Source organism: Dipodomys ordii, unplaced genomic scaffold, assembly GCF_000151885.1.
Source record: "Dipodomys ordii isolate 6190 unplaced genomic scaffold, Dord_2.0 Scaffold228, whole genome shotgun sequence".
Taxonomy (NCBI): Eukaryota; Metazoa; Chordata; class Mammalia; order Rodentia; family Heteromyidae; genus Dipodomys; species Dipodomys ordii.
Window position 1 is genome coordinate 22,604 of NW_012267444.1, and position 11,378 is coordinate 33,981.

Here is an 11,378-nt window from a genome sequence, read left to right on the forward strand (position 1 = left end):
GCCACAGCGCCACTTCCAGCTTTTTTCTTTTTGCTTATGCGGTGCTGAGGAATTGAACCCAGGGCCTCATGCATGCAAGGCAAGTGCTCTACCACTGAGCTACCTTCCCAGCCCCATTTTCTGTTTTTAAACAAAATATCTGAGACTGGTTATTTTAATAAAGAAAAGATATTTGTTTAAATCACAATTTTGAAGATTCAAGAGCACAGGTGCTTGACTTTTCGGAGGACCTCATAATATGGCAAATAGCAAACATGGCTAGGATATATGTGTGAGAGAGAAGAGGATGGAATGAGAGGAGGAGGAGAGAAAGAAGAGTGAGAGAAAGAAATGGAGAGAGAGTCTGCATACTGTATGCCAAGAGAAGAAACAAGAGAGATTCAATAAAACCAGCACTATTGCTGAAATTAACTGGGTATCGGCCTATATTTTCTAGAAACTATGGTTCTTGGTGACTAGATATATATTCGTGGCTTCTTGTAAACAAAGTACCCTCTCAACAGTACAATCAGTTTTAGAGTTTTTGTGAATGTTTTTTTTTTCCAGATATTCTGAGCCCACAGCTGTTTGCTTTGGGAATTTGTATACTGTATATATTTGTGTGTGTGTGTGTGTGTGTGTGTGTGTGTGTGTGTGTGTTGGTTCTGGGGTTTGAACTCAGGGCATGGGTGCTTCTGAGTTTTTGTGCTGAAGGCTAACACTCTTATCACTTTTATTTTTTATTTCTTTTAAATCTTTACATTGGCTTTTTTACATGGTCCCAAATAAAGTTGCAGTCAGATGGGATGGATAGGGAAAAACTATTTTTTCTTGTTTTTTCTTCTTTTAAGGCAAAAAAAATAGTTTTGACTATATTTGAGTAGAAACATGAAACTAAAAATTGTTTCTGTTTTGTTTTTCCTCATTAAAATACCAGATTAGTGCTTTATGGATAAAAAGAGAAACTAACTGGGGTTTCCTGGGAAAAAAGTTAGAAAGGAAATATAATTGATATTCTAAGAAAGGAGAGAAAATGAAATCATACAAAATTCTGATTTAAAACTGCAAAAGGCAGGATTGGGAAGGTGGCTCAGTGGTAGAATGCTTGTCTAGCATGCATGAAGCCCTGCATTCGATTCCTTTGTACCATATAAACAGAAAAAAGCTGGAAATGGTGCTGTGGCTCAAGTGGTAGAGTGTTAATCTTGAGCAAAAGAAGCTCACGGACAGCGCCCAGGTCCTGAGTTCAAGCCCCAGGACTGGCAAAAAAAATGCAAAAGGCAGAGCTGTTATTTGAGTGTAGCCCCAAAGTTCACACCTGTTCTTGTATCACTGCTATTGTTCACTTCACTTATACACAAACATCCACATATAATAATAGGACTGAGGTATTTGATTATATATATGTTATATAAATTATATGTTTCTATTATTATTTTGAAGGAATTGTTATCTGTCAGGTAAAGTAAGAATGAGAAAAATAAGTTTTTAATTTACCTTTATTTGTTCATTCTTTGTGCTTTTCCTCTTTTGTATGTAGTTCCTAGTTTCTTTTTCTCTAAAGAACTTCTTTTCACATCTTTTGCAAGGCATGTCTACTAGACACAATTTCCCTCAATTTTTAGTTAACTGAGACTCTCTTTTCCTTTGTTTTTAAAGGTTAATTTTCTAAAGTACAAAATAATTCTAGGTTGTTTCCCCCTTTCAATGCTTTTTTTTTTTTTTAAATCTCCATCCACTCTCTTTTTGCTTGCCTGGGTTCTATAGAGGAGTCAGCTAAGAGTCTTATTTTAGGTTCTGTTTAAGGAAGGTGTTTTTCCTATTTGGATTCTTTGAAGATTCCTTTCTTTGATATTCTTCAGTTTGAATATGATATATCTAGATATAGACTTAGTTTTTGGCATTTGTCTTTGGCTTGGCATTATCTGAGCTTCCTGCAACTGGGGTTTAGTGAATGTGTCTTTTTGGAGGCAACTCTCCCACAGTTCTTGGATATTCTGTTCCTTGTCTTTCAATCCTTTTTTTTCTCAGTCAATTTCAGTTTTGGAAGATTCCACTATGAAATATTTTCATTTAGAAATTTTGCTTAGAAAGCATTTTGTTTTTTCCCTTCCCCTCCCAGAATTAGAGAAGTGTATATACAAGATGCAGGGCACCGACATCAAATACAGTGGGGGAGGAATATGCAAAGAAACAAAAAAAATCACATGGTACATTATAAATACGTTAGAAACAATAGCAAGAAAGAAAAAAGATATGTGTCCCTATCTTGGGGTTCATTTCGCTTAACATCATCTTATATGGTCATGTGTACATAGCTTTTGGCTTTTTCTGCTTGTCCTACACATGTACTAGTTATTGCAAATAAGGGAAACCATGGGACCTATGTTTCTTTGGGCCTTGCTTACTTCACTTAATATAATTTTTTCCAATATAAGTCTTTCCATTTCCTAACTAATGGGGCGATGTCATTCTTTCTGATGGAGGCATAGAATTCATATATATATATATGTATATATACATATATATGTATATTTACATATATATATATATGCGCCACATTTTCTCCATCCATTCATCTACTGAGGGCCATCTGGGTCGGTTCCATCTTAGCTATGGTAAATAATGCTGCAATAAACATAGTTGTGCTGGTAGCCTTAGCATGACCTTGTTTGTGATCTTTTGGGTAAATGCCCACCCACTGTAACAATGAGATGTACAAAATACTATGTTACTACGTTGAAAATGAACTTTAGAACTTCGGCAGGGGTGGGGGCTGGGGGGCAATAGTTGTGGAGGTGGGAGGGAAGGGATGGTAGGGGAAAAACAAAGGAAGAGGCAACAATACTCAATATGAAGTATACTCATCACCTTGCTCATGTAACTGTAACCCCTCTGTACAGCATTTTTACTATAAAAAACGTACAAGAAAGAGAAATTCTTTTTTCATGTGCAGTCTAGTAACAAGTTCATCAAGGGCATTCTTCATTTCTGACCCAGTGCTTTTGACCTCTTGATTCTTTTTCTCCTAACGCTTCCATATGTACATTATTTACTTTTTGTTTTGAAACCAACTGTCATACTAATTATAATTTTAAAAAATCTGGCTTAACAATCCCAACATTTTTGCCATTCTGATACCTGTTCAGTCTGTTTTTTGCCATTTGGTATGCTTTATAATTTTCTCTGATAGACAATTATGCTGTACTGGGTAAAAGGCATGATAGTAATCAGCACTTTATGAAGCAGCGGTCAAGTCTGTGGAGGGGAGGAGAGCACTATAAACTAATATGAGTTTGTCTTAGTCTTTTTGTGAGCTTGTGCTAGAAGACTGAGGGAGTTTTACTGATACTATGGATACCAGACAGAGCTCTTAGAGGTGACCTTTATAACATTGTGTGTAAGGCCTTGCTAAGACTGGATCCCTGAACTCAGAGTTTGGGTGCTTTGAGCTTTGAGCTTTTTTGCTTAAGTCCAGCACTCTACCGCTTGAGCTACAGCTCTACTTTTGGATTTTTGGAGGTTAATTAGAAATAAGGCTGTCTTTGAGCTACAACCCTTTGTCTCAGCCTCCAGAGTAGCTAGGATAATAGATGTGAGCCACTAGCACCCAGCCCCTCTGGAGCTTTTTAACTCTCAGACTTGTCTGTACTGAGCCTCCAGAAACTGTAACTGTTCAGTTCTTCCCATTTCAGTAATGGTTCCTATGGAGGTTTCTGCTTGTGAGCTTCTGTTGTATTTTTTTGGTATTTCCCTATTTGTTCAATTTTTGGTTAGGACACTGTACTATGACCTTATTTTTCAGGGTGATATAGAGAAAGGTTGAGGGTTTTTTGTTGTTGTTGTTCAGGGTTGTTGGGACAAAGTGCCAGTTCAGAAACCTGAAGTGTTGGGAAAGCTAGCATCTACTTAGCGAGTGAGTGGCATTTGTCAGCCACAGAAGAACACCAGTGCCTGGGAACTCCATTTTAAGTCAGGTGCCCCTTAGTTTTGAGCATTTTTCTCTACAAGGTACTTTACCCTCTTTGTATCATATAACGGTTCTTCGAAAAGAAGTTATTTTCCAGAAGAGGAAACCAAGGCTTAAAAGAAGTAAGTTATCATCCCAAATCACCTATTAGATACTTGAACCAAAATTTATGTTGTTGGCTTTAAAACAATGAGCCATTATAATAGTCAATGTACAGCTGGGAAAATGGAACTAAAAACTTGAAGAGGCAGGTGAGGCTGGGGTTGGTGACGGTGGAGGGGGGACAGAAAGGTGGAGGGAGTACCTCCAATCAAGATGCATGGTACACATAGGTGGGCATGTTTCACCGAGGCCCCTTTGCACAAGTTTGAAGATGACAGCATATGCTGTTTCTGTGACAGGTATTATATTTTGTGACAGGCATTATAAATATTACACAGAGCAGGCACGCATGACTACACGAAGTGTCACGCACCCCTGAAGAATGTGACCCAAATATGTTAACACTCAAAGGGCTTCCTCAAGGACCAAGTTGGTCTCAACGGTGCATGAGTAGGGATTGCCCCCAGACAGAGGTGATGTCACGGGAGAGAGACCAGAGAACGCAGCAAGCTGGAAGTACTCTAACAGGCTTGCTCAGGCTGCAGCATCAGGTGTATTTGAATGTCTAGCAAGCAGGATTAAGAAGGCAATATAAGCGTTAGATTTGGATTTGTAGTTTTCCAAGTGTCTCATTCAATTCTGACATAAGAAACCCAAAAGGTGTGTGTGTGTGTGTGTGTGTGTGTGTGTGTGTGTGTGTGTGTGTGTGTTTGTGTGTGCATGTGTGTTGGTTGTGGGGCTTGAACTCTGGGCCTGGGCTCTGTCCCTCAGTTTTTCAGCTCAAGGCAAGTGCTCTATCACTTGAGCCACAGTGCCACTTCTGGTTTCCTGGTGGTTAATTGGAGATAAGAGTCTCATGGACTTTCCTGCTTGGGCTGGCTTTGAACCGAGATCCTCAAATCTCAGCCTCTTGTGTAGCTAGGATTACAGGTGTGAGCCACTGGTACCCGGCCCTAAAAGGGTTTTGATCAAGTGGTATGTAATGACTGGATTTGCTTTCACAAAGATCATTTTGAGGAATGAGAAGACTGGTGCTGGGAGTCTGGGTAGTTGACTCTGAGGTCCCAGGGAGGGAGGCAGAGGCTGTGGGCTAAGGCAGGGGTAGAGGAAGGAAACTGACTAGACTCCTGATCAGATTAACGCAGGGAAGCAGAGCAAGTAGAGAGGCTAGGAAGACATCCATGTTTCTGGCTTGGGCAGCTGGGAGGATGGTGGTATCATTCACAGAAATAGAGGAAACAGAAGGAAGAACAGATTTTGTGGGGGAAGATGGCAGCTTGGTTTTGGATGTGTTGAGTTTGAGCTGCACTTGAGAAATTCAGCCAGTGCTAGTTAGTAGGTAGGCATGTGCAACAGCAGCTTACTAAAGAACTCAAAGTGAAGCCAAAATCATGGCTGTGATTGAGCTTCTCAAGAATGCGTACAGTGAGGCGAGAGAGGCCATGACTAGATTGCTAGCGGGGGAGCCTGTATTTGAACGATGGGAGTTCAACAGGGAAATCAAGAGTGAGTGAACAGAGAAGTAGGAGAATACATTCATGGAGAAGCTGTAGCTTGTGGTTAACAGCAGGAGTTTGGTGCCAGGGGCTAGCCTGGCACTCATTACATCTTCTCCTTTACTGGGCACTAGTGCACCCTTGAATATTGGAAGAGCTTGTGACTAAGGGTGCATTGAAGGCAACATGAAGTTCATGCACAAATAGGAAGAGTACATTTTCCTCAAGCTCTCCTCCTTTTCATTACCCATGATTTCTTAAGAAGTCATTTGCAAAAGAACCCCTGAAGGAAAGCATTTGGGTTTGGGTTTTATTTATGACCTCAGACCAGTCTATCCTATCTTTCCTAATGATGGCGCTGAAGTTCGGCCTCTGGGTTTGAACCCTGGCACTATCTTGAGCATCACAGGCTTACCTCTTGTCAGCTGTGAGACCTTGAACTTACTGCCTACTGTCTCTTTGCCTGTTTACTCAACCATAAAACTGAGGTTATCATGATATAGCTGTTTGAGGATTATTATTATCTCATAAACATGAAGCACTAAGACCAGTAAAGACTCTAGAAATGCTAGAAAAGAATGGAGAGAGGAATGTCAATAATGGCAGATGGATTAAGTGAGCTGTGGCCTGTTGGTCCAACCCATCCTGCTACATTTTTTTGATCTTTTTTTTTGTATGTGTACTTTTTTATTGTAAACATGCTGTACAGAGGGGTTACAGTTACATGAGCAAGGTAATGAGTACATTTCCAATTGAGCATTGTTGCCTCCTTCTTTGTTTTCCGCCTACCATCCCTTCCCTCCCACCTCCACAACTACATCCCCTCCCAAAGTTGTAAAGTTCATTTTCTACATAGTGTTTTGTACAGATCATTGTTACAATGGGTCAACCTGTATCTTTATTTAAGGATTTTGTTTTTTCCCTTCCCCTCCCTGAATTAGAGAAGTGTATATACAAGATGCAGGGCACCAGAATCAAATACAGTGAAAACAGGGATTGTACTGTGGGGGAGGAACATACAAAGAAACAAAAAAAGCTCACATGGTACATTATAAATACGTGAGAAACAATAGCAAGAAAGAAAAAAGATATCTGTGTCCCTATTTTGGGGTTCATTTCGCTTAACATCATCTTATCTGGTCATATGTACATAGCTTTCGGCCTTTTCTGCTTATCCTACACATATACTAGTTATTGCAAATAAGGGAAATCATGACATCTATGTTTCTTTGGGCCTGGCTTATTTCACTTAATATGATTTTTCCAAGTCTTTCCATTTCCTTACAAATGGGGCAATGTCATTCTGATGGTCCCTCACTCTTCTTGATTCTCCCCTCCTTCTCTTCTTCATTTGTTTACAGCTTTCCCCTTGACCCCAACCCACCCCTTTCAAGTACCCTGTTCCTGGTGTTTATTTTGTTGAACTTTGACTTTGCCTTTCTAATTTTTTTTGGTTGATGGTGGGACTTGAACCCTGGACCTGGGTGGTGTCCCTCAGCTCTTCAGCTCAAGGTGAGCACTCTACCACTTGAGCCACAACGCCACTTCCCTGACTTTGGCTTTCTACTTCTTTTTTTAATTTTCCAATGTTTATTTTTGTATTTATGAACTACCCAGTATTGTGTTGAAACAACCTAAACATCACCACATCAAATAAAGAACAATCTATGCAAGGAAAAATGTTTTCTCTTGATAAAGACTCACCATACTTACTCCATACACAAATCAATTATCATTGAGATGGAAAAGAGAGGCAAAAATAACTTGACTAATACTCAAGTTACATTTAAGGTTTTCCCACAATCAAACTGTAATTTTTTTCAAAATGTAATATTTTGTCCAGAATATTAATTTACTACATACCTCAAGAGATTCATTAGGGCACTCAAACAAATAGATTCTCAAAGTGACAAGTTTAGGAAAATCCATCACCCTAAGGCATTTTTTCCCTTTAGCTTTCTTTTCTTTTTTTTTTTGTATTTTTTTATTGTAAAAATGCTGTACAGAGGGGTTACAGTTACATGAGCAAGGTAATGAGTACATTTCTTATCAAGCATTGTTGCCTCCTCCTTTGTTTTCCCCTTCCCTCCCTACCTCTACAACTACCCCCCCACCACCGAAGTTGTAAAGTTCGTTTTCAACATAGTGTTCTGTGCATCTTTTGCTACATTTTTACACAGCCTCTTAGCTGAAAAAGTCTGACATATTAAGGTGTTTGAAATAAATCACAGGAAAATTATATTGTGTTATGCACTGTTTTTCTGGAACAAGTTCATTTGTTTCGCAGTTTGATTACTTGCCATGGAAACTATATGGCTTGCAAAGCCTAAAATCTTTATTAATGATTTAATGTAGAAGTTTGGTGACTTTTACAATGTCCAAATAAATCCAGGTTAAAAAAGATAAAATGAAAAGCGTTAACTGGAATTAAGAGGCTTTGATTTCCAGAGGCTTTGATGATGGCTTTTTTGGAATGGTGAAAGTAGAAGCTAGATTTTGATGCCAGGAGGATGAAAGTTTGTCATTATTGTCTTTGTCATTGTTGTCTCCTTCCTTCTTTCCTTCCTAATTCTTCCTTCCTTTCTTTCTTTCTTCCTTCCTTTCTTCCCTCTTCCTCCTCTTTTTTTCTCTTCCTCCTTCTATTTTTTGTGCTGATACCAGGGCCTGGGTTCTGTCCCTTAGCTTTTTCACTCAAAGCTAGTGTTTTACCACCTAAGTAATGGTTCCATTTTCAGCATCTTTTTTGTCAGTTATGGGCCTTGAACTCTGGGCCTGGGCACTGTCCCTCAGCTCTTCAGCTCAAGGCTTGCGCTCTACCACTTGAACCTCAGCGCCACTTCTGGTTTTTGGAGTGGTTTATTGGATATAAGAAGCTCATAGCCTTCCCTGCCCAGGCTGGCTTTGAACTGTGATCCCCAGATCTCAACCCCTTGAGTAACTAGAATTACAAGCGTGAGCTACCATGCGCAGCTCAGCATTGTGTGTGTGTGTGTGTGTGTGTGTGTGTGTAGTTAATTGGAAATAAGTCTCACAGACCTTCCCTCTCAAGCAGGCCTTGAACTGTGATCCTCAGATCTCAGCCTTCTGAGTAGCTAGGTATGAGTCAGCTATCTTCTCATTCTATAACATGATAGTTGTGTAGTGTTGGGAAATCATTTACATTCTATAAACCCAAGTTTCCTCACTTTGTAAGTTAGGACTTAACACAGCTACTTTCTTAAGGTATTATAAGGATTAGCAATACTGTATATAAATCACACCTGACACTCAGTATGGTAAATGCAAGCTGTTGTTTCATTTGATCTGCTGCCATTGAATTCACTATTCCTTTAACAGGAATATCTTGTTGTAATGTTTTGTTTCTATTTTCCAAGCTCTGATGTTTTATATCACATTTTACTTTTGCTCAACTCTTACATCTTCAATGAGATCTTCTCATTTAGTATTGGTTATTCTATTTAATATGGTGGTCTGTTCCCTCTCCCAATATTCCTACCCCCACCTCATCCTGCTCTACTTTTCTTTTTCTTATAGCATTTAGCATCTCTGACAATCTGGAGAATTTGATAATTTATTATGTTCTTTACTAAGAAGAAAGCTCCATAAAATAAGTCTCCTTACTTGTTTAATATAATTGTACATTCCAAAGATCTTAATAGTAGTCTGCAATTAATATTGATTTTAATTGAATTTTTTATTTGTGACAATAGCTTCTGTGCTTTGAAAGTCTAGTTCTCCACCCTTTCTTTCTCTTTGTCCCTTTCATTATTTCCTATATTTATTTCATGGTTTCTTTCCTTTAATTCTTTGAGTATTTAAAATATTCCTATATTAAGATATCTTTCAGATTTCTCTATTTCTAGTTCCTTGTGTTGTGAAACATCTTATTTGATGCAGCTCATTTTCTTTTTGTACAATGTATAGCTTTTGATACAAATTGTGCATGATTGTTAGACATTTGCTTCAACTGAGGCTTTTAGAACCAGCGGTTAAGAAGGCTCCAAAAACTGTGTCACTGAATGGCATGTTTGTGGTAGTTAGGCTGGGAGGCAGTGTAGTGTGGGTATGAAGGAATATGTCCTAAGATCGTGTCCCCACAGTGAAACTACTTGTGGAATGTTGGGCAAATTATTCTTGCCATCTTAATTATCCTGTCTGTGAAATAGAAATAATAATTGTGAAAGGTTGAGAAAAATGAGTGGGAGGATCAATATAAGAAAATTTGTTAGCATAATGTTTTCCATGTAGTGAAAGCTTCCTAAATAGCAAAATGATCACAAATATCCATTATTGTATTTGTGATCAGATCTGTTTGCTACTTCTAACACATATTAGCTTGGCTTTCAGCCATTGCTGAGGAGCACTGCTGAAAAGAGTTAAGAAAATTTCAGGTATTATCGGTTCCTCCTCCTCCTCCTCCTCCCTCTCCCCCTCCTCCTCCTCCTCCTCCTCCTCTTCCTCCTTCTTTTAAAATTTAATTAGAGAGTTGGATCATTTGCCAACTATTTTGAATCATTAAAATAGCAGTCGGCGAGTTCTTCTGTGGAGAGGAACATGACCCAGAAAAATGTCTTTGGTATTTTTTTTAACCAAAATACATTTAACTTCTTGGCTATGCTTCTCTTGGTCAACATTCCCACATGAATGTTAGAAACAGAAAAAGGTGCTTGAACCTGTAGCCCATGCTCAGTACATAGTCTTAGTTCATTACTGGGAAAAGATAGAGATACAGACATGTTCTTAGGCAAGAATATCTTATTTCTATTTCAAGTATCCCTCATTTTCAGGGTGCACTGGGGCTTGAACTCAGGGCCTTGTTGGGTTGGCATTCTATCATTTGAGCTGTATCTTCATCCCTGATGTTGGTTATTTTGGAGACGGAGTCTAGTAATTTTTTTTGGGGGGGGTCTGTCTTTCAGATCTAGCCTTTTCAGTAGCTAAGATTACAAACCTGGGCCACTGGGACCTAGCTTATCACAAGTACCTTTTGACCACAAACCTTTCCTTTATTAGCTGATGTTTTGGATCTGTGGATAAGGGAAGGCTAAAGAGTGAAAGAAAATTGTAGGCCACTATTACTTACCATGAAAGGTGTTATTAGTTGTTTGTAAAGATTTCACAAAGTGGATATTTCTCATTGTTATACATCTACAAAGGCTAAAATTCAAAACATTCAAAAGGAGAACTATATTTAGAAGACAGTTACCTGATCTTCATAATCAGATCCTGCATCAATGATCTCTCCAGCATCCAATACCATCGAAGGATCAAGGTCAGCTGAACCTAAGTTTAGGAAAGATAATATTAAATTGAAAGAGACTGTTTCTAAAGCAAGCAACTTCTTGTTAGTTGACCTATTGTACCATTATGATAAACATATACTCTTCTCATTTTCTGGTACTGTGTCTGGACTGGAGACTGAAGATGCAGACACTTGGACTGTTTTCCCCACCCCCAAGGAAACCTCACCCCTGGAAGAGACCAATTTGTCATTAAGACTCAGAATCCCTTCTGCATGGCAAAGGACATAGCTAGCAAGATCAATAGAAAGCCTATGGATTGGGAGAAAATCTTCACGAGCCATACAACGGACAAGGGTCTCATATCTAAAATATACTTGGAACTCAAAAAATTAAATCCCCCAATAACAAATCCTTGAAGAAACAACTGCCCAATAAATAAGTGGGCTAAAGACTTAAAGAGAAACTTCTCTGAAGAAGAAAGAAGGATGACCAATAGACACATGAAGAAATGTTCAACATCCCTAGCCATAAAAGAAATGCAAATCAAAACAACATTGAGATACCACCTCACCCCAGTTAGAATGGCTA

General features: G+C 38.8%; 1 protein-coding gene across 1 annotated transcript in view; it reads right to left on the bottom strand.

Moving 5' to 3' along the window:
* Positions 1-11,378, bottom strand: part of Ak5 (adenylate kinase 5) — a gene marked incomplete at its 3' end in the record, with an annotated part of 163,191 nt that overhangs the window by 4,143 nt on the left and 147,670 nt on the right. The window contains exon 8 of the mRNA XM_013035874.1: positions 10,754-10,830. Within this exon, the coding sequence (XP_012891328.1) occupies positions 10,754-10,830 (77 nt within the window). The remainder of the gene's footprint in view (positions 1-10,753; positions 10,831-11,378) is intronic.